At 43.3% G+C, this 24217-nt stretch overlaps 1 protein-coding gene across 1 annotated transcript; it reads left to right on the top strand.

Moving 5' to 3' along the window:
- The first annotated feature begins 3166 nt into the window (after window positions 1–3166).
- Window positions 3167–21738, top strand: LOC125435486 (interferon-inducible GTPase 5-like). The gene is made up of 7 exons (XM_048501685.1): window positions 3167–3664; window positions 6430–6575; window positions 8378–8449; window positions 8595–8734; window positions 9856–11093; window positions 13841–13844; window positions 21728–21738. The coding sequence occupies exons 1-5, from the start codon at window positions 3167–3169 to the stop codon at window positions 11052–11054; spliced, it is 2055 nt and encodes a 684-aa protein (XP_048357642.1). The 3' UTR covers window positions 11055–11093; window positions 13841–13844; window positions 21728–21738.
- The last annotated feature ends 2479 nt before the right edge of the window (window positions 21739–24217 follow it).

The following is a 24217-nucleotide window of genomic DNA, read 5'->3' as shown; positions in this document are numbered from 1 at the left end:
AGGGGTGGGATCTGTGCAAAGTTCCCTCTCGCAATGGATTTTATCCCATTCTTAACCTGTATTAAATGACCTGTGCAAAGTGGGCCAGAGAAGAAGACAGACTATTATAAGTAACATAAAGAAAAATAAAACACATTTACTTGTTACCCCTCCTGACTACCTCTCCTAATGAGGTTCAATTTATTAGGAGAAACTTTTGCTGAATTTATACTTGTCAATTCGATTCAAATACCTTTAATGGCATATAAATATTCCAACATCAACAACAACATTTATACTTGTCATGTAGGTAGCATGTTTTCAAACTTCTTTCTTTTTTTTATACATCCACATTGCCTCTTGTAGTTCCTTGGTAGACTTTCCTCTCTTTAATGTTAGGCAAGAGAACCAGTATGCTTCAGCAGTTAAGGTGTTGGACTTTGACCTGGAAAGCCCAGTTAGAATTCCCCATTTGCACCATGAAAGCTTGCTGCATGACCTTGAGCCACTCTCAACCCTGACCGTGACTAGTATTTGGATGCAAGACGTCCAAGGAATACCCGGATAATGTGGACACAAGCAATAGCAAACTGCCTCCAAATTTCTCTTGCCGAAAACCCTACAGGGTTGCCATAAGACAGAAAAAAAAGTTAGGCGAGCAATCAAAGAGCCCTGAAGTGAAGAAACCCAGCAACCCTAACTGGAGGATCCCATAATGCAGCTGGAAAGGGAGAGCATTTCAATGGAAACATCCATTAGGACCCATTGCACTGTGTCTCAGGTGGAATTGAATGGAATGGATAGAGATGCCCTTACATATTGGAAATGAAGGGTTTTGTGCTGTCTCTCAGCCTCAGACTCCAGAAGGGGGTCATAGAAATTCAGAGTAGTAAATATATCAGGTTGTCTGCATCCCTGCCTTCCTAATGCTATGCTGCTGTCCCTATGATGTGTGGATTGCTGTTCTCAGGGGATCTTCCTGCCTTGTGGCTTGCACTTTCTCTCTCTCTCCCTCTTGCAGCAGTGACCAGAGGCATATCTAGGCAAACTGGAGCCCATGGGCAAAACCTGAGTTTGGTGCCCCCCCCATGGGTGGCCACCCTCCCCCACCACAATCAAACAATGATTTGAGACATTTTGGCACCCTCCACGTGACTGAAATCATTGTGCCTGTGGGCAAGTGACCCCCCTTGTCCATAGGCAGATACGCCACTGGCAGTGACAGCTGTACATGTTTCCTGCATCTGTATCCATTCTAGGTTAGCTAGCTAGCCTAGAATGTTATCTTTGCTCTATACCAGTGGTGGCAAACCTTTGGCACTCCAGATGTTATGGACTACAATTCCCATCAGCCCCTGCCAGCATTGCCAATTGGCTATGCTGGAAGGGGCTGATGGGAATTGTAGTCCATAACATCTGGAGTGCCAAAGGTTTGCCACCACGGCTCTATACTGTCTAGAATGGGGGGTTCTTACAGTCGAGGACTCATGTTGCCTTATTAAAATAAAAAGGACTGACAGATAAATAAACTTCTATTTCGTTCAGCAGCAGCCTAACACATACTCCTCTGTGCACATGTACCTTGAGCACTCTGCTAAGCCTCATCAGCACAGAGTCGAAGTCTTTTTTTCATCCAGCTCAGCAATAGTTTCCTCATGGCTTGTGGAGATCCACATTTGCAAGGGCCATTACCCCAAAGAGCCACATTTGCATTCATCTTTGGTACGAGGACCAGTATCTCAAGGAGCATCACAGCTTAAATGTTCTGCTCATGGTAGCTTGTTCAAGGTGGGAACCATTACCACTTGCTAACTGCAAGCTGCACTGGGCAAAGGCTTTACCCACTTTCCTGAAGTGTGGGACAAGTGCCACACTTGGGGATGGTGCTCAGAAGAGTCCCGAGGTCATGTCAAAGAGTTAAATGGTCTTGAGCCACTAAATGAATGTCACTGATCTAGCTGCATATTGCTTCCTTTGATTGGCAACAAGCATCCAGATTCTCAAAGCACACTCTCTCCTATATCTGTCTAGCTAAAAGTGACTAAGACAAAACTTTGGGCTTGCTTTCATGCCAAACTGAACCACTGCCTTCCCCAATGAATGACTCTTCTTTTTCTTCCTGAATATCATTAAATAATGCCTGTACAGAACCCAAAAGGGAAGCCTTTTTGCCCATTTGAACTTAATTTACCTGGATCATGTCTTTGCTTGAAAATTCTCAGAAAATGTGGCCTTTTCTATGCTGTGAGTTCAGCCACATCCAGTGAAGATCAAAGCCAAAATTCAAAGGAACTGGATAATATCTTTATAAGGACCAACTAATGTTAAAACACCTTTCAAATAACATAAAATTATCCTCAGCTCTGTCCCTTGAGAGAACCACCTTGTAATTTCTTGTAGAGAACTTTCCTTTACAATTTTCCTGCTTAGGAATCTTTGTCCTGCATTAGGTTGGCTTTAATGCTATGACTTGACTGATAACTGCTTTCTTGCTTTAGACATTTTTTGCTTTTTGTAAAAGCAGGGTATAAATATTTTTAATAATTTATTATGGTGATGATTTGCAAAATAGATAACCTGGTTTTCTGCCCTGCAAGGGCGATCAATTTGAAACAGACATGATAAAATGGCATTTCAAAATAATGAAAATCGAGTCCCCAACACAGATCATTAAAACAATTAAACGACAAAGTTGAAATGCATAAAAACAACAATTAAAACATGGGTTAGGCAAGAGGGATCATTGAAGGAATGGCCAATGAAACAAACAAAAAAAGTCTTGACCTGCTGGTAGAGGATGACAACAAAGGGGTCATATGACTATCCCTGGGGAGAGAGTTCCAGAGCTTTGATGCCACGACAGAGCAGGCCCTCTTGTGGGTTGCCATCTGCCTGATGTCAGAATGGGGAATCTGAAGCAAGGCTTCTGAAGATGGCAGTAGTGGTCCAAGCAGGGTCCTGAGGGAGTAAGTGGTCCTTCAGATGTGCTGGTTCCAAAACATATAGGGCTTTGAATATCATATGACAAGCAAATGCATCTATTAAGGGTTTATTTTTTCTACTTATGGTGGAATGCCAGAAGTAAATTGATTTTTCCCACACAACTGAATCTAGCTAATCAGAGGCAAGTGATGTGATTATTATGTAGCATAATTGTGTTTATTTTTCAGATCAACTGAAAAGAGCCATGGGTGGTAAAAACTCAACTCAGCAAGGATTGAATGTTAATGAAAAAACCACACTTGACATTGCTGTTACAGGGGTGCAGGGTGCTGGTAGATCATCCCTTGTCAAGGCCCTGCGAGGTCTCTCAGATTTTGATGAAGATGCAGCTGAAATTGGTGTGAAACAACCTACATTTCAGCCAGTGGGTTATCCACATCCTGCCTTTCCAGATGTGACAATATGGGTCCTACCAGGAATTGGGACACCTGATTTTAAAACTGAGGAATATCTACAAAACGTAAATTATAGCCAGTATGATTTCTTCATAATTGTTGCTTCTGAGCATTTCACTATCTATGACATCCAGCTATCCCACACAATTCAGAAAATGAAGAAGCAGTTCTATTATGTGCACTCCAAAATGGATGCCAGAATTAAGACTGAAAAACAAAATCCAGACTTTAGTGAGGAAGCAATTCTTCAGCGAGTTAGGAAATATTGCCTTGACAATTTGGTGGAGGCTGGTATTGATCCTTTGCAGGCTTTCCTCATCTCTAGTTGGTACCCAGATAAATATGATTTCCCCCTCCTGCAAAGGTCTTTACAGAATAAAATTGAAGGACTCAGGAAGTGTATCTTAAGACCAGCTGCTCTGCAAGATTCTGAAAACAGAAGCCATGACAGGTATGTTGGAGTTAGCTAAGGGCTTGATGCATGCATTGATATAGTATGTTTTGTGGATGAATAAAAGCTGGATTCTTTTTTTAAAAAATGGACTCTGGAAGAAAACAACATGAGTTAAAAGAAATGTGTAAGATTTGACTTCATCATGGTAATTCCCCCATGAATCCCCCCGTGAAAAGACAACCAACTAATTCAAAGGAACTCAGAGCTGTGATTTAAAATGAATAATAATCCAGTAATATTTTAATTTGCAGATGTATTTCTAAAAATGGTAGCACATTCATTTCCATATATTATGAAAAATGCTAACATATACTACTCGTATTCTATTTAGCAACACTACATATTTGGGTATTTACTGATTATCAACTTGGCAGGTATTTTGGTTTTCTTGGGGATGAAGATTCACCAGAATGGTGTCCCATGATGTCAAGACATCATTTCTGAACGTGGAACTGGAAGTGATGTCACTATGTTGCTGAATGCGCTAGGGTTTACTCAAGACTCTGTGGTGAAACCATAAGGTATTTGGTGAAATCTAGAGTGTCCAGCAGTGCAGTGTCACCACTTCTGGCCACATGGCTGGAAATGACATCGTGACCATGCAGGATGCCATTCTGGCCTCTGCCTTCCCCCACCCAATGATCACTGGAGTTAGATGGGAAACAGAGGCAAAGATGAGATCCCCTGCCCCAACATGGTCAATGACTACCCCAGTTTTTTTTTAGATAATTGCTTCTGGACTTCATGGGGTTTTTTTGTTTTTGCAATTGATGATTTGTGCAAATAAAGTTTTTAAAAAGTGTGTGGGGGGGTTGTAATCGGTATTACATGTTCAGTCTGTCAAGCTTACCAAGTGACAAAGAAAAGGAAGATGCCACCCCACGTCTCAATGACTATAATTTCTGGTAGGTTTCTATTTATTTATTTGTTTGTTAATTTATTTGATTAGATTTCTATCCTGCCCTAACCCCACAGGGCTCAGGGTGGGTCACAATATAAAATTACAATAATTAAAATAAAATAAAATATAAAATATAACAAAAATTAGAACAGTATTACTGTAACGCCAAAACTATTCAATACGTGTAAAAAGCAGATGGCAATAAATTATCCCGTCCACCACCTCTTCCCCACTTTGGACTAGAAAGTGATTCTTCATTTGAAGAAGACTCACTTAACAGACAGAAACAGAGTTACAGATTACCAGACAATCATACCCATAACACACAACCTTCTAGATCCAACAAAAAAAGGAATTACTTTATGTTGTAGGATTGTCAGTTGTGGGGTGGAACATTCTGCAGGTTGGAAATGGGGTGGAAAGGGAGAGTTTAGGGAGGGGAGCGAGCTCAGCTGGGCATAGGACCATAGAGTTCACTATCCAAACCAAAACTGCCCTTTTCTTCAAGGAAACAAATATCTGACATTTGGAAATCAGTTGTAATTCCGGGAGATTGCCAGGCTGCCCCTGGAGCTTTGCAGCTCTAGAACTTGGTCTGAGACCATGAGCAATGACTACAAACATCTTGTTTTCTTCTGCTTTGAGATGAACTCAGTTCAGTAATTTCTTTTGTTCTGATTTTTAATGACCATTTTGTGATAAATATGCAATTTATAGGTTATAAAGGCAGCCTTTAATATTTTGATTTGGTTTTAGTATTGTCTTAAACTAGTAACAATCAAATGCATCTCATACTCTACAGATGAACACCCCGAGTCAAGGGTCCCCAAATTTTTTGACCATGCAGGTGTTTTTGAAATTCTGGCATGACATGGTAAGTGCAGCAACAAAATGGCTGCCACAGAATAACTGCTGCAGGAGAAGGAACCAGCCACAAATTAAGCTGAACCTCAGTAATGCATTGCAGATCCTTGTGCTGGGGAGGCAGCTGCTGCCAAAGCAACATTTTTTAAAAAATCCACACAGCCAATCAAATCTCCAATAGCTCGTCAGATGTCTTGCAGGGCAAAACTCCCAATTGCCCCACCCACTTGCTCAAAAACCCTTGGTGGGTGCCAGAAAAGGCATCAGTGGGTACCATGGTGCTAAATCCAGATTATCAAAGGAAAACATCATGCAACTCTTATCTAGCAGGAGTTAACTACTACAACGTTATGTTCTTTTTCAGATCAGCCCATCAAAGTCTGAATGTGCTGAACATTGCTGTCACAGGGGTATCAGGTGCTGGTAAATCATCCTTTGTCAACTCCCTGAGAGGGCTGACAGATTTTGACGAGGATGCCGCCCCAACTGATGTAATAGAGAGAACAAAAGAGCCGAAGGGTTATCCACACCCCACCTTTCCACATGTAACAATATGGGACCTACCAGGGATCGGTACATCTACATTTAAAGCCGAGGAATATCTAGAAAAGGTAGATTACAACCAGTATAATTTCTTCATCATTGTGGCTTCTAATCACTTTACGGAGAATGATGTCCAGCTGTCCCACGCCATTCAGAAAATGGGGAAGCGGTTCTACTACGTTTGCACCAAAATGGACCTCAGTATTAAGAATGAAAAAATAAAACCAGACTTCAGTGAAGAAGCGACCCTTCAAAATGTCAGGAAATGTTGCCGTGATCATTTGGTACAGGCTGGTATTTCTTCACCAGAGATATTTCTCATCTCCAGCTGGTATGCAGAAAAGTACGATTTCCCCCACCTGCAAAAGATCATAGCAAATGAAATGGAGGACTTTAAGAAATGTGCTTCAGCCGTGGAAAAGGAGAATCATCAGAGGTATGTTGAATTTAACTATGGCACAACAGCTGACCTGTAATTTGGCAGAAAACCCTGCTTTGGATGGTAGACTTTTTGGCCTTATATGCTGCTGAAGTCTGTTGCCTCTCCAGACTCCACCTTCCACAGGGGTGGAATCCCCATGGTCAATTAATCATGTGCTATTCACATGAAATATCCAGGTTTCATGAAAAACTCCCCACAGTTGCACTGGCAAACAAGGATTCATCTGGCACTCCCTCTCCCCTCTATCACATGTTTTTTTCAGAACCTGCATGATTGTGCACCTTTTTAAAAAACCTGTGCTGAATCTGGATTGGTGGGGAGTTCCAGCGACAGAATCTAGATTCAATTTTCCATTGAAATGCTCACCCTTTCCATCTGCATTATGGGAACCTCCAGTTAGGGTTGCTGGGTTTCTTCACTTCAGGGCTCTTTGCTGCAGGGAGTGACACAGAGCCTTCCAGCCAATCAGAGCGCAGTGGGCTGTGCGCAAAGTGCGCAGCCCTTTATTTGTTTAGTGCCGGTAACGGCTATGTTAAAATGTGGCCATGTGTATTTTGTGTGAATTGTGAACAGAAATCAGACTTTCATGATAATGAAGCTGCGTGGGTAAAGAGTTGAAATAATATTGAAGCCGTGCATAAATGTAGCTATGTGCAAAAACCAGCTATCGTTCACGCTCCAACACAACAGCCAATCAGAAAAAAGCAGCATTGGTGGGGAGATTGTACATATGCATCTACATGCTTACGTAACCACATAGCTTCGCGCCAAAATTTTTTTTAAAAAAAGTTCCCAACACAACACAACAGCCAATCAGGACAGACCCGCCAAGCCGATCACGTGTTTGTGGGGAGTGCAACATTGTTTGAATCCATGATAGACATTGATGTCTTCACTAGACACATACTGCAGTGGAGAGGGAGAAAGGGTCTGCCACCAAATCTCCAAGAACTTATGAAACCAGAGTTAGCAACCTAGGAAGAGTATCTGTGTTGCATGTACAAAATGGCCCAGATTCAATCCCTGGCATCTCCACTTAAAATTATAGAGTAGTATATAATGTGAAAGAACTGCATCTGAGACTACAAAGCCACTGCCAGTCAGAGTAGACAATAGTGAACTTGGTGGACCAATGCTCTGACTCAGTAGGAAGCAGCCCTCCTGTGCTCGTAAATATATTGAATAATTGTCATCAATTACAGAGTGCTCAGTCCATTGTGGACTTGGTGTGAAAACTTGGTCTACTGTTCTCTTTCATAAATTCCATCATTCTAATTTATCAGGAAGAATTCCTAGTTTCTGGATCCTGTATCTCGTGTTGCCAATCTCCCACAATTACAATTGATCTGCAGGCAACCAAGATCAGTTCCCTTGGAGAAAATGGCTGCTTTGGAGGGGGATATTCTATGGCAGGGGTGGCCAACCTATGGCATTCCAGCTGGCATCAAGCTGGCAGGGGCTGATGGGAATTGTAGTCCATGAACATCTGGAGTGCCATAGGTTGGCCACCCCTGTTCTATGGCATTTTACCCTGCTGAGATCCCTCCTCAAACCATGCCCTCTCCAAGTTCCATTCCAAAAATCTCCAGGCATTTCTCAACCCAGAGTTGGCAACTCTACCCAGAGGCATATCAGGGGGTGGGGGCGCCCGGAGACAACACTTGCTTCAGGCACACCCACCTTCAACCCCTTTGCCCCCCCCTTGTGCTCAGGGGCACGGCTTGAACTGGTACTGCAGTGCCTGTCTGAGCCCACCAACCTCTCTGCTGCAATGTGCCTGGCCTCTCCCTTGTCAGTGCACTCGGCATCTCCTGGGAGCATGCCAGCGGGGGACAGGCCGAGCAAGCCACAGTAGGCCTGTCACACTGGTGAGATCGCCCCGCTGCATGAGGCCTCTCCGGGACATGTGCACAAGAGGCCTCCCGTGGCCTGCAAGGCCTCTCCCCTGCCAGAGTGCCCAGATGTGCCAGCAGGGGAAAGTTCGGGTGTGCCATGGGAGGCCTCTCACACCAGCATGATCGCCCCGTCGCATGAGGCCTCTCTGGCTCACCAGCATGAGAGGCTTCCTGCGGCCTTCATGACCTCTCCCCCATTCGTGTGCCGAGGAGATGCCAGGCACACTGGCAAGGGAGAAGTCTTACAGGCTGTGGGAGGTCTCTCATGCTGGCATGACCCCCCTACCTCGCTGGAGCACCCTGCCACTTGAGGCCTCTCCGGCACACCTGACATCTCCCAGGGGATCATGCCAGAGAAACCTCGCATGGCATAGCATGCTGACGTGCAAGGCAGGGCTGTTTGGTCACGTGTGTCCAAAAAGCATGCGCTCGGGGATATGGGTGTCTCCATGTCCCTAAGGCTGTACGCCACTGACTCTACCTTTATCCATTAAATCACCTATCACAGAACTCTAATATTACATATCATTATACACTTTTAAGTAGCCAAAATGGCTAAATGGGTGTGGATCTGTCTGTAGCCTTTGGATAGCACTGCAGTAGTAGGATAGAACTGCAGAAGAAATGGGGCTTTTGTTTACAATTAATTTTCTATGCAAAACAAACATTGATTTTTTTTCAGTTTTATCCTTTGATGCATTTCAGCATTATCTAGAAAAAACCTTAACAATAAAAAGATCTTCTTGGTCTTTTAGAGCAGCAGTGGCGTAGGAGGTTAAGAGCTCGTGTATCTAATCTGGAAAAACCGGGTTTGATTCCCAGCTCTGTTGCCTGAGCTGTGGAGGCTTATCTGGGGAATTCAGATTAGCCTGTGCACTCCCACACACGCCAGCTGGGTGAAGCTAGTCACAGCTTCTCAGAGCTCTCTCAGCCCCACCTACCTCACAGGGTGTTTGTTGTGAGGGGGGAAGGGCAAGGAGATTGTAAACCCCTTTGAGTCTCCTGCAGGAGAGAAAGGGGGGGATATAAATCCAAAACTCTTCTTCTTCTTCTCTCTTTTATAGGTCTATCAAAACTTTTTTTTTCCTGAAGGGCACCTGGTGGTGGCCTTGAAACACTTAATACCCCTTGATCTGGTAACTTTTCCTCCTGATGGTTGGATTCAATGTTTATAACTGTGAGGTAGCCTGTTCCTCCACCCCAATTCAGTTTGCCGTTACCTTGTCATGGGTTTTCAATGATTGCATTATCATACTAATTTTAAAAACATTTTATCCATAAGTGGCCCTGACTACTGTTCTAAGAGAAAGATCAGGAAGGAATTTCCTAAACCAATATGCATTTTTTTTTATTTCTTAGCGCAATTGTACGATTTCCAGGAATTGGAATTCACTATTTCCTCTCAAAAGCAGCCTTTATATCAGACCTTGTGAAGCTGAAAGTCTGGATGGCACAAAAAAGTATTGAAGAGGTAAAAGCTGAAATATGTCAATCATTGGAAGCGTTAGAAAATACCAACCTTAATATTGCAATCACAGGGGTGTCAGGTACTGGCAAATCATCCTTTGTCAATGCCCTGCGAGGCATGACTGATTTTGAAAAGGATGCAGCCAAGGTGGGATGCATCGAAACAACCAAGAAACCTAAAGAGTATCCTCATCCCACATTTCCAAAAGTAACGTTATGGGATCTACCAGGTATTGGAACAAAGAAATTTCAACCAAAGGACTACCTAGAGACGGTAAATTTTAACAAGTATGATTTCTTCATAATAGTTTCCTCAGAACGCTTTACTGCGAATGATGCCATGCTGGCAGAAGAAATTCAGAAAAGGGAGAAAAAGTTTTACTTTGTGCGCTCCAAAATGGATGTCAGTATAGCTGCTGAAGCTATGAACCCCAACTTCGATATGGACAAAACAATTGAGGAGATAAGGACCTACTGCTGTGAGAATTTGAAAAAGGAAGGAGAGACTCCTCCAAGGGTTTTTCTTGTCTCCAGGAGAGATCTGAAATTGTATGATTTCCCCCTCCTGCAAGAGACCTTTGAAAATGACCTGGATGACCTCAAGAAACAAACTTTTATTGCATCTCTGCCAGTGTTCTCAAAAAAAGTCCTAAAAAAGAAAAAGGCTGCTATGGAAGACCTTATATGGAAAGTAGCCACCAAATCTTGTAGCATTGCAATGATTCCTCTCCCAGGACTCTCTCTTGTCTGTGATCTTGACATCTTGGTATCAACCATGAAATTTTTCTGCCAGGTCTTTGGCTTAGATGAGGATTGCCTACAAAGAGTTGCAAAACTGGGTGATAAAAATTATAATGTGTTGAAATCGGCTATCAAAAAATCACCATTGTCTAGCGAGATCACTCCAGAATTTGTAAAGGGTCTCTTAGAGAAGTCACTGTTGTGTTCAACTGTGAAGACAGCCCAAATAGTCTTGGATTTTATACCTCTGTTGGGCTATCTGGCTGGTGGACCCAGTTCTTTTATTACGACATTCCACATGCTGAAAAAGTTCCTGAGAGACCTGGTGGAAGATGCTGAGAATGTTCGAGCAAAAGCTGCTGAGCCTTGACCATTACAATATCATCTCACAAAGATCCAAGTTTGGAAGGTGACTGTCCCAGCACAAAATGTATGAACTGTGCACTGAAGCATGAGAAAATATGGTTTGAATATCTTCTCCAGATTGCTGGTTTTCCCCCCCTTACAGACATAAGAAGAGCATTGCTGGATATAACCAGTGGTCCATTAAGTCCAGTATCCTGTTTCATATAGCAGCCAATCAGTTGTTTTGGAGAGCCAACAAACAGGTCAAATGTGCCAAGGGCCTTCTTGAGCTCCAGTCTCCGAGCACGGGGGCGGGGGATGGAGGTGTTTCAGAGGATTGCAGCCTCTGAATAGAGCAGTTCCTTTCAGTCGCTATGGCTGGTAGCCATTGATAGACTTCTTCTCCATGACTCTGTCTATCTGATACCTGGACAGAAGAATATAACTGAGCACCCTCATGTGAAATAAAGAACATTTCATATTTAGATGGTTCCAGAGGGAGGTTTTTTCAATGCCTGTTTGATGTATGTGTAGAAGCTACATGACCTTGAACCATCTTTTGCCACTCCATACTCCAAGCTAGCCAGTAGCTCATTCTTATAATATTGTTTCCTTTCCTTGACACATCAGATCTTAACCTGAGACAAGCCATCAATCACCTGTGGCAAGCAAATATATAAAAAAAATTTATCTTTATTTCTTCAACTGTAATCCTTTGCATTTCATTAATAAGACTAACATCTTGTGAAAGTAAATTGTGTGCTCTCATTTTTCTTACGGGAAAGGAAGCTTTCTTATTCCTATCTCTCTCTCTCCATATTAATGCCTAAATTCTCAGGTAGCCCCATGTGGCACTTCTCAGTGCTTCTAGGACAGAATTTAATGCCTAAATTCTCAGGTAGCCTTGTGGCACTATGCCTGCCCAGGCTCACCAGCCACAAGAAGGCTTCCTAGCAGTGTGGGTAGGTTACAAACACAAAACAAGCCTCCTCAGCACCAGAAAACCCCACTGGGCTTAATGGACTTGCAACCCCCAGCCATGCCCCACAGACCACCTCTGCTATGGAGGGATGCGGCAGCTGCCCACTGGTAGATCACTTCCCCAGTGTGAAGAAAAAGTAGAGCAAAAATGTGTAAATGGATAAACACACCAAGATGGCAGAATCACTTTTTATGTGCATTTTGACTCTCCACTTTGCCCGTTTCGTATCTCAAACAAACATTTTGGAGTCCATCAGCAAGAAATTTTGGTATGAGAATTTGCTGTTGGAAAAAAAAATGTTTTCATGAGAGCACCTTTCTCCTCTTACATTATTGTTTCAAGGCTACTAAATATCTTAAAGTATGTCATTCAAAAACTCTGGTTGATTCCCCACTTCAAAAGTGAAAGTAGAGGGGACCCCTGCTCTGCGTTCGGCGCGTGGATTTCAAAAAGGTGTACTTCCTACCAGGATCTGAAATGACACGCTCTGAGGGGTGGGAGGAGCAGCAGAATCGGGGTGACTGTGTTGTCGCTGCTGGTGTAGTGGGGAGTGCTGCAGGACCCCAGGATATTTGCCATGAGGAGCGCGCATCTAATGCTGAGTGGGGAATCGACCTCTGTAGGATATCAGAGATTCTGGTGAAAGAAGAAGAAGAAGAAGAGGAAGAGTTTGGATTTATATCCCCCCTTTCTCTCCTGCAGGAGACTCAAAGGGGCTTACAATCTCCTTGCCCTTCCCCCCTCACAACAAACACCCTGTGAGGTAGGTGGGGCTGAGAGAGCTCCCAGAAGCTGTGACTAGCCCAAGGTCACCCAGCTGGCGTGTGTGGGAGTGTACAGGCTAATCTGAATTCCCCAGATAAGCCTCCACAGCTCAGGCAGCAGAGCTGGGAATCAAACCCGGTTCGTCCAGATTAGATACACGAGCTCTTAACCTCCTACGCCACTGCCACTGAGAAGGAGGGCTGGCATCAGAGGTGGGATCCAGCAGATTCTCACAGGTTCCCGAGAGTAGGTTACTAATTATTTGTTTGTGCCGAGAGAGGGTTACTAATTGGTGATTTTGCCATGTGATTTTTGCCTTAGTTACACCCCTCCTCTCAGCAGTAGCGCACAGAACTTGAAGCAGTCTAGCAGGAGGTGCACCAGCGTGCGTAGCAGCCTGCGTCTGCGTGCATTCGTTTCCCGCCCAAGGACTGGCGCAGCGGCTGTGTCCTTGCCCCAGCCCCGCCCAGGAATTCCCTGCCCCTGGAATGCCTGACTACGCTCCTGACATGCCCTGCCCAGCCCCATTGGCGCTATGCCATAGTTTGAATCCCACCACCATGGGAACCTGTTACTAAAAATTTTGGATCCCACCACTGGGTGGCATGCAAGGGAAGAGAGGGAGGGAGAGGAAAGGGATGGAGGGGGAGGCATGCAAGGGAAGAGAAGTGAGAGAGAGGAGACAGTGAGGGGTGGCATGCAAGGGAGGGGAGGCAGGGGGCCCAGCATCTTGATATGACCCACCCACCCTAGCGGAGGGAAAGGGAAGGGAGGGAGGGGGAGAGGTGGCATGCAAGGGAAGAGAAGTGAGGGAGGGAAGAGAGTGAGGGGCGACATGCAAGGGATGGGAGGGAGGGGCCAGGCACCCTAGATTCCCAGAATACTGCGGTTACAGTTAAGAAAACCAGGCACTTACTCAGGAGTAAGCTCAGTTACAGCAACTCGTGACATACCAGTCTAGCTGCGTATCGCACTCCCCTCAGAGTGGTCTCCTGAGAAGCGACACCCATTGCCACCAACCAAACTTTACTCCCCAGGTAAAGGATCATGACCAGCCAGCCTAGATGTGTGGGAGGTGCTTCCATCCCCTCCCCCAGGAATGCGGGCACACACATCACTGACATCGCATCAGTATCTGGCCCTGCGTGTTTGCATTGAAACCGCATTATTCTGCGCTAGCCTCTGCAATTGATTTGCTGCTACTGTTCCTTTCCCATTTCACCACAATAAGCCACAGCAATGCGTGGCCGGGCCACACTAGTAGTCTGTATAATATATAGTATTGCAACTACCTAAGTAAAGCCTTCTATATTAGAAAGAACACCTGTGTGGAGAGGCTTATTTTCATGAGAGGTGGGAGGCTGCAGAGAACAAAAAGGACTACTAAGATCTACTTGTCTGAGTAGCTCTGCTCTACCTCTGCTGATACATACTCCCAGGTAGCTACGCATCCCCTCCCCACCCCCCACGCCCCCTGTACGCCATGGTAACTGCGCACCCCCTTCCTGCCCCCTGCGCCCTGTGGTAGCTACGTCTCCCCCTACACCCACTTACCAGAAGTGTAGGAGCAATTTTCCACCCCCACATGACTCACTAGGGGTTGCCCGGGGTGTTTGTCTCCGGATATCCCCATTATAGCTACATCATTGTCCTCCTGTCCCACATTTTTCCACCAAGAAGGTTTGCAGAGCCTTTTGGGGAAAAGGATGGTTGAATACTCCTGTCTGGCAAGGTTACTTCTCAGTTTGATCTATCTCCAGTAATCTGGAGCCTGTCTGACTGTTCTGTAACTCACTGAGAAGAAACAGGGTTTGTTTTGGGGAGCGGGTTCAGATACAGAGGTAATTTCATCTCACAACATAATCACTGAACTGCTGGGGACCCTGTCACTTGGGTCTTATTGAGGTGTGTGTGTCAGTTTCACATATATCCGTCAAAAAGAATGCTCCTACATTTCTGGAACAGCTACGAGGGGCAAGTGGTTGGACAGGTCCATTTTACCCATATTAGAGAAATTTTAAAGGCAACATCTCCCACTCTACCACATATCCAGAATGTCTATCATTCGCAACCATCAACATTCTCCCATTGTGCCTCAGAACACAGTTGTGATGGTCTGTGACACTGGCCAGGACTCCATCCCTCAGAAGTCGCTTAACCTGCATTGTTAGGCTCTAAAGGGGCTTCGAATCCACAGGCTAAATAAAGCAAACTAAGGCCCCTTCCGCACACGCAAAATAATGCGTTTTCAAACCACTTTCACAACTGTTTGAAAGTGGATTTTGCTATTCCGCACAGCTTCAAAGAGCACTGAAAGCAGTTTGAAAGTGCATTATTCTGCATGTGCAGAATGAGCCTAACAGCCACACAGCCAACTGATATTCAATCTCACTACCATTAACTGTGCTGCGAGCAAAGATGGGCACAATGCCACTCCCAAAAAACCTTTACTTTCAGGTTTCCTATCTTGCCACAGCAACTCCCCCACTGCTTGCCAAAACTGCTTCATTACTCTGAAGTGGGGGGAGTGTGCTTTTTATGTAGGGTACCCCCCCTCCCTAGCCTTCCTAGCATCAAAGAAAACTTTTTCATGACCTTAAATTTTGTCCTTCATTGTACAGGGTCTCTGTCACATTTAATGTGGTTTTCCGGTTCCTATCGTTTGTGCCACCCGTCCTCCCCTTCTGCTGCCCCTTGCCACTCGCCCACCACTTTGCCTGCCACTTCTGCTGTGATTTCAAAGTTGTGGAGATGGAAACAGCCATGGGGGTGTAAGTGGAAGATAAAGTTAAGAAGATTGGCTAATTTGCTTTATGCGTGCAATGGTGACTGTTGCAATTTGTTGTCAGTTTTTGTTTGGTGTAGCTCATTTGTCTCTGTTCTGTCCTCTGTCATTATGTGTAAAGTTTTTCAGCAGTAAATAATTGTTATTTTAATTACAGTATTAGTTAATGGGGCTCCTGTCATGGTCATTGGGTCTTTTGCTTACATTATGTTGTTTGTATTATTGTTTTTAATTATATCATATAATTGGTTCTGGTGGGTTTTCTGGGCTGTGTGGCCATGGTCTGGTGGATCTTGTTCCTAATGTTTCTCCTGCGTCTTCAGATGTGTATCACAGAGGGAAGTCTGTTACACACTGTGTTCATATAATTATCCTGTCTTCCAAGAGAATATGGTGTTGCTCCGATGGCAGCAAGACAGTGACCCTTGTTTGAAGGAAATTTGGGAAGCAGAAAGTTAAGTTTAGGAAGAAGAAGAAGAGTTTGGATTTATATCCCCCCTTTCTGTCCTGTAGGAGACTCAAAGGGGCTTACAATCTCCTTGCCCTTCCCCCCTCACAACAAACACCCTGTGAGGTAGGTGGGGCTGAGAGAGCTCCGAAGAACTGTGATTAGTCCAAGGTCACCCAGCTGGCGTGTGTGGGAGTGCACAGGCTGACTTCCCCAGATAAGCCTCTACAGCTCAGGCGGCAGAGCTGGGAATCAAACCCAGTTCCTCCAGATTAGAATGTACCCGCTCTTAACCACTACGCCACTACGCCAAGCAGATGCCAGAAGGGGAGCGGCCTCAGCTCCAGCTCCTTATGCCAAAAGCAAACCAGTGAAAGAGTCTGTTACCCCGGTCATCAAACAAGACTCAAGAAGGGTTCAAGAGCTTTATTGGAACCATGTCAGCCCAAGGCTCAGATAGCCGAAACTAAAGTTTGGCTCTCTGCCCTTAGTATATACCTGTAAGATACAGAAAGGTTCAACCCATAATCCCCCCACCCTCACATTTCCCATAATATCAGCATATGAAAGGACAGTGTGAATAGAGGCATTGTTTAGGACAGACAGTTCACACCCTCAGAGAAGGGAGATAAGAATGAACGGGAAGCTCTATTCACTAGTTTCGCACAAGCAGGGGGAGGCCTCCTTAGCCTGGAGCGATGATAATGGTAGAGCCATCTGTGACCTTGGAGTGGACGTGCGAGCTGCCAGGCCGAGCATGGTGCAGGCCTGACAACCAGCAGAAACCTTTGAACTTAGTGCACAACACTATTCTGAATGGATGCAAGACTCCAGACACACAGCATTTCTGTTGCTCCTGCTTGTTTGTCAGAAGATGGAAACATCTCACTACTGGGCAAAAGCACAACTGCAGAACCTGCCCATCACTAGAGCACCTTAGGAATGTGCAGGAGCAGGTCTATTTTGCAAGGCCACCCAAAGGTGGAACCATTTCATTCTATTTCTGGTGGATCAGGCAACTTGCTTTCCCTGAAGCGCAGCTTTTATCCAGAACTGCTGGCAACTCTTCAGAAAGCACCCCCATTCTTGTTTTCCTAGCTAGCGATATGAAAGGAGGTCCTCAGCCAGCGTGGTGTAGTGGTTAAGAGCAGGTGCACTCTGATCTGGAGAACCGGGTTTGATTCCCTGCTCTTGAGCTGTGGAAGCTTATCTGGTGAACTAGATTAGCTTGTGCACTCCAACGCATGCCAGCTGGGTGACCGTGGGCTAGTCACAGTTCTTTGGCGCTCTCTCAGCCCCACCTACCTCACAGGGTGTTTATTGTGAGGGGGGAAGGGAAAGGAGTTTGTAAGCCCCTTTGAATCTCCTTACAGGAGAGAAAGGGGGATATAAATCCTCCTCCTCCTTGACTATGTTCCTTTCCAGCACACTTGAGGCTGTCAAGCATACCACTCAGGGAAATGCTGGCTTTGGCTCATGAGAATTTAGCTCAAGCCCACAACATGCAAGGGATGTAGTATGATAAGGATACGCCTCTGTGTGAATTTAAAGGAGATTTAGTGCCAGTTTTGCAGCATCGCAGGGCTTCCAAGCTGTCAGACACTTGGAAGAATCAGTTTACAATCAAGTGGGGGGGGGGGGAGGGGAATGGCAGTATTTGGGTTCGGGTTCTGACGCAAATGTCAAGTCCCACCTGCATTGTTAGCTTAGAATACAAAGAGGCTGCCCAAAGCACTGTTACTGTGCTACCAGGGTAACTTTAATGATTTCAGCGAGATCTCAGCTTTCGGTAGCGCGGAGGAACAGAAATCGGGACCCAACACAGCGAGTATAGTAAATAATAAAAGATTCTTTGTTGCGATGCTGACCTTTATTGCGATCCTGACCTTCGTTCTACAGCAACAATGCTGCCTAGCAGCCTTACATGGCATTTTAAACACTTTCTCCTGCCAGGGAAACTGGGAGACCACAGTACAACCCACCACCATTGATTAACAAAAAGGAAAACACCAATCAGATTCCAGAGGGCGGTCTCTTCTTGAATTTCGCAGTGAATCCTGAGAGAGGCGCTGACGTAGGAGCGGTCAAATCCAAGGCGGGAAAAACACAAAAGATTTACTGGGTGATGAGATCAGGAAAACGAAACCTACGGGTGTAGCACCCCTTATCTGCTGGGTGATGAAATCAGGGCGGGCTGGTGTCCGTCTTCCGGGGTTTCCTTTGTTACAGGTCTGATCTTGGTTTGTGAATGAAAAGGGAATACTAAGGGGGGGCAGGGCTGGACTGTCACCAGCCTTTCTGCCTTGAGAATTCATACAAACACAGAACAAATCCTATCTTCTATCTAATACAGACATTATTTTCTTGTCTAAACTACAGAAAAACAAAATAAAGTTTCATTTTATTTGGAAACAAAGATCAGAAATGGATTTCTTTATTTCTGACACCGCTATCAGCACTAGGGCATTTTTTAGGATCACAGATCATACCAGTTAGAGTGGTCTCAACTCATAACTGGAACCAACAATGTTGCCCCAAAATACAGACGTTTGGCTGCACAAAACATGGATTATATGATTTATTTTTATTTATTCAATCAATCAATCAATCAATCAGTCAATTTTATTGAAAGCCATAGGCCATTACAATATTATTACATTAAAACTTCTGAGCCAACTTATTATTCCAACAGGTAAGAAAAAAAAATTCACTAAAAATCCATCATGTGAACACTGAATCTTTCACATTCCCCCCTACAATATGTCTAGATTGTATTCCCACCTAACTTATACCAATTTTGGTTGGATCATTTGCTTTATTACGTTGTTGGAACGAATCTTTGTAGCTGCCAAAGCGAATAGGCCAACCCTATAGGATATATAGGGATCCAAATCCGCAAGGAGAAGGTATAATTTGTCTGACTCATAGTATACCTGGGACAGGGATATAAAACTATTCAGAAACTTAGCCCTAGGCTCTGCGTACAGGGGGCAGTTCAGAACATAATGAGGTAGATCCTCTACTTCCTGTTTGCAGATACAAATTCGTTGTTCAACTGGTATTTTGGCATATCTGCCTTCTAAATAATTTGTTGGCATTGTTTGAAATCGTAATGCTGTCATAGCCTTCCTTATCTTAAACTGAGTTATGCCAGCAAGATAGGGGGCTCTATGATGATCTTTTTTAAGGTGACTATACCAGGGAGCAAACTTGGAATGTAAAATTATATCTCTGTCCATACAGTTATCTCCTTTGAATATCCAGTCCCGAAGGTCATGATTTAAAATTGGTGAAGACAATAAATGATCTGGAACAGAATAACTGAGCAATATATTATTTAGGGAGGTATTATGTAATTTTGAGGCCTTAAGTAGTATCTGCAAACTTTGATTCCCAAACGAAGTCGGTTTTAGTGAACTCTTTTTAACGTATTTCAAAATTGCCAATTCAGCTCGAGCTTTGATAGAAGGCAAACCGAGTTCTGCCCTGAGGAGGGCCGCTGGCGTTCCTTTGGGGAGTAGCAGAATTCGTTTAAGGAAGGAGTTTTGAATAGTTTCTATTTTATGTAGGACTTGTACATTCCATCCCCAAATCTCTATAGCATAGAGTAGCATAGATATAACTTTAGTTTTAAAATTTTTTAGGGCTGGATCAACTAAATGACCTCCTTTTGTATGATAAAATCTCAATATTGCCCCAACAGATTTTTGAGCAGCTGCTTTGACCACTGCTAAGTGGGCATTCCAATTTAGTGAAGGACTGAATGTAACACCTAAATATTTAAAATTATTACATTGCTCTATAGGAATGTTATGAATGTTCCAACTGTATTTTCTTGGTCTTTTCTTGAACACCATTACCTTAGTTTTGGAATAGTTTATGGAGAGGAGCCTCCTCTCTGCCAGTACTCACCCAAACTATGTGGGAGTCTCCTTAAACCATTCCTTGTAAAGTGAAACTAGAAGACCATATCATCTGCGTAAAGCAGAATTGAAATTTTCTGTTTTCCTAGCGAGGGGCAACAAATTCATAGCCAGTCAGTTTAGGAATTATATCATCATTAATATAAAAGGTTGAATAAAGAGTGGGGGCAAGTAGAAAGCAGCCCTGCTTGACTCCCTTTCCCTCGCCTCTATAAGCCATCTGTTAGAGAGAGAGCCTGAAAGTTCTTATTTAGGATCTAAGGGGCTTCCCTTTCCAGTTCAAGAGCTTTTCTTATTTTTTGAAGGTTTTTGATGCTGGAGGAAATCTTCTTCAGACTTTGATTAGTAAAGTATTAGCATAAGGAGCACCAAGATAAATTCCCCCCAGTGGGCATGCTCAGGAGGAAGGTTTCAACAATACATGTCTTCAAAGGAATCTCGCTACATTTGTGGGAGTAGGGCATATAAAATACAGATGAAATACAGATAAAAATACAGATGAGTCCTGGAAAATAGAACAGATTGAAGAAAACTATTATATGAACTTATGGATAGGCATTCTACCATAATTCTTGAGTTGATAAGATGAAAGTCTTAATTTAAAAGCTTATATAAAACCAAAGACTTACCTTCATAAACAATGCACTTACTCTCATTGCATCCTTCCAGATTGCCACACCATATTTTTTTCTTAACACCTAAATCTTTCTTCTTTCTAAAATTATTAAAAATACATGAAATGTATCTTGGCAATTTGTAACATAGCTACTTCTATAATATGTTCTAATCTGTCCATTAGTAGTAAAGGATACATGTTTGCTATGTACTTAACATTCAGTCTCCAATGGTTTTTACAGAAGTGTTCCGCTTTATCCCACATGCACACTATAAATCCCCAAATGATCAAAACAGCAAATGCAAACCCCAGAAGAAATGTTAGTCTTCAGGAAGTCCCAGGATTTATTTTAACCAGATTCCCAAGTTAATCTATTATATCAAAAATATTGTTTGGCTTTGTACAGCATCAGACTATTGATCTTATATATATCTCAGCAATATTGGTTATGAATGACAGCAGCCTTGCTGTCTCCTACATGTAAGATCACTCCCTACCAAGGCTAGAGGTAGTCAGAGTTTATTTGCCAATTGCCATTGCCTGCCTCCACATAGGTTGAGAGGACTTTGAGGAGAGAACTGAGACTGGTTCAAGATCACCCACCAGGGTTCATGTGAAAGTAGGAAGTGAACGAGTTCTCCAGATTGCAGAATGACACTCTTAATCTACTACTAGGGTTGTGCAATCAGATAAAGCTGAGCCAACCTATATCAAAATACAATGGAGGGGGGGGGGTGAGGTTGCAAAAAAGCTATCCAAGTACTCTACCTTCAAATATCCAAAGCCTAAAACATGTCAAAAGTGTTACACTTTTATGGTTTTCAAGGTCTCTTCCCACTGGGTTCTGCAGGGGGCCGGCCAGGCAGAGGCCAAGGCAGGATCAGGTCACCCAATCCCTGCACTGAGATCTCCAAAAAAAAAAAAAAAAAAATTTGAAAGCTGAAAATTGGCATGGTGTTCCAGCTTGTTTTTTATGGTTTTTTTTTTAAAAAAAATCCAGATCTTGTAAACCTGAACCCAAAAAAATATTGAAATACAGCTGAGTTAGTACAGCTGAGTTTCCCAATTTATAGAAGGGTATACTGGCGCAGTAAACAAATCTCCTAAGAAGTATATTGTAAAAAAAGTAAAACTTTATTCATGTAGATTCAGTTCCCATTCAGAAGCTGCAGTCCAAAGGAAGCAAGAGAAGTCATGGCACTTCCCATCTCAAATGGCCAGCTTGTTTGATACATCATGTATATGGAAGTATGAGGCATTGTTTTACAGGAGAGACTTTTATGATTCCATAAAAGTCAGTGTGGAGAGTGGGAACAACAATGGACACAGAGAGACAGGAGGGCTAAAGGGCAGCTCCCAGATTAAGACAAAGGGAGTGTGTGGAGAAATTGTCTTTTAGCTTAATTACAGCCATGTTTGAGACCTTTCCTTTAAGATAAAAATTTGTTTTCTGATTCTGTTCTCTTTAGACTTTGCAGCTGTAAAACCCTTTTATCATCCAAGTCCATTGTTCTTGTAGCTTTTACCACCTGAAAAATTGTTAAGGATAATGTCTCTAGACTGTGCTCAATTGGCTAAATGATTTTATTGGCTTGTAGTGATCACCTGATGTAAGTTTGTTCTATAACTGTATTTCATTATTGTAATGACCCTTTCTTCTCAATTCTATGGAATTTATTGGGTGCCAACCTGCTTTTTAGCACCTTAGAATGATTTACTTTTGATGTTCTTGCTGTATGTGACTTGTGGTTATGTAATTATGGATTTCTTTTAATGTTATTGTTTTATTTTTATTTTTATATTTTATAGCTTTGGCAGTAACTCAACATTTCTTTGAAAGTTTTGTGCATGTGCTGTTGGAAAATGCTATTCAGGTTTTATTTGCCTCCTTAATGAATAACAAAAAACAGGCAGAGTGTTCCTTTTGACTGCTTCTGTTACAAAACCAAGTGAAACTTTCTATGGTAGAAGGTGCAGCCTTTGCATTACAGAGTGACATCCCATCTAAAGAAGAAAACACTTCTACACAATTTGGCAGGATGTAGCACTCCACCAGTGTCTAAGCATGTTGGATTTATTCACTCCAACAATATCATGATAGTGGGAATAATGCTCTACTATTTGGTTTTCTATAGAGGTTTTTTTTGAAGAAAATCTCTTATATAAATACCTAACTGTTATTACAAAAAAACTTCGAGTTTCTAAGTAGAAGTGATGTCACACCAACATGATACCAGTCTGTCTGTCTCTTTAACCCCCAAATTCTGTCAGGGTATTAGGTGGATAGCCTGAGACCCCTAACTAGAAGCTTTGTTTTCTGTGGCAGGTTTAACCTTACATCCAAAATAAAATTGTATATTACTTGTTGATGTATACTTTCCCCAGAAAAGTTGCTGAAGGATAAACAAAATGCAGACATTTCAAATCTGTTTTTATTAACTCCTCCTCTCATTATCAACTTCCTGAATTGAGATCATCAGGTCTTAGAATAATTATGTAACATTTGGGGGGGAAAAAGATGCCATGAAGCCCATCAAGAAGCCAAGATGGCAAAAAATCTCTACAGCCACAACATGCTTCCTTAGTGCTCAGGTAAGCTGGAAGGAAGATCCAATGCTGCAAACACCAGCATGCTGGAAGGTGATGAACTTACTTCATTGAGTAAAGTCTGGCAATTTTCATAAGAAAGCTACAATAAAGCTGATGATGGCCAGAAAACCCATGTAGCCCAAGACACTGAAGAAATTACGGGTGACTAAACCATCATTATCTGGCATGATCTGCTCAGCCTGTGAGTGCATGTCAGCATGTAGGAAAGGGGAGGAGGGTGGATGCCCACGCGAATACAAATGGCCACCTGAATGAGGGAGCAGGAAAGAACAATGAAGTTAGCCACACTTTTCCCTAGGAATTTTCTCAACCTATTGCCTGGATTTGTGGCCTCGAAAGCCAGGACCACTATAATTGTTTTTGCCAACACACAAGAAACAGATACAGAAAAAGATATGCCAAAAGTCATTTGTCGTATGAGGCAGGTCTCCTTGATTGGTTTGCCAATGAAGAACAGGCAAGAAAGATAGCAAAGCAGAATGCAGATGAGAAGAACGCAGGTCAAGTGCCGGTTGTTCACTGTGATGATGTGGGTGTATTCCAGTTCTTTCAGGATGATCTGCACCACCAAACATGTGATCGCAGAGAAAAGGAAAAAAAGCAACAGAAAAGTAAAACTGTTCCCAAAGGCTCTTGTAGATAGGAAAGTGATGACCTTTTTGACTGCATTGGTCTCGGCTTTGTTTGGATACTGATCCTCGGGCACTTTGACACAGTAAACTCAGCACTGGAGCAGACAAAGGCAAATCTTTTACTTCCTAGAGGTGCCTTTGTTTTGTTAAACAAATATAACAAATGGTGGCTGAACTTCGATCTCTGACACTTGTAGCTGATAAGGGTAATTTGCATTTTATAACTTGGCATGCATAGACATTACTATAAAGAGGGAAGAGGAGTTTGACTTAAATCCCACCTTCTGTCCTGTAAGGAGATTCAAGACGGCTTACAAGCCTCTTTTCCATTCCTCTCCCACAACAGGACACCTTGGTGAGGTAGGTGGGGCTGAGAGAGTTCTTGAAGAGTTGACCCTCTGCCACTCAGGTGAGGGAGTGGGGAATC

This window comes from Sphaerodactylus townsendi, linkage group LG06, assembly GCF_021028975.2.
Source record: "Sphaerodactylus townsendi isolate TG3544 linkage group LG06, MPM_Stown_v2.3, whole genome shotgun sequence".
In the NCBI taxonomy this organism is placed as follows: domain Eukaryota; kingdom Metazoa; phylum Chordata; class Lepidosauria; order Squamata; family Sphaerodactylidae; genus Sphaerodactylus; species Sphaerodactylus townsendi.
Note: the sequence above shows the minus strand (reverse complement) of the source record. Positions and strands in the feature narration are given on the sequence as shown.

Coding starts and splice junctions, on each gene's coding strand:
- LOC125435486 (XM_048501685.1), top strand. CDS start 3,167: ATGGGTGGTAAAAACTCAACTCAGCAAGGATTGAATGTTAATGAAAAA. Junction 3,665..6,429: donor GCCTTGACAATTTGGTGGAG/GCTGGTATTGAT, acceptor CATTTGGTACAG/GCTGGTATTTCTTCACCAGA. Junction 6,576..8,377: donor GAAAAGGAGAATCATCAGAG/GTATGTTGAATT, acceptor CTCCCTTGTCAG/TGCACTCGGCATCTCCTGGG.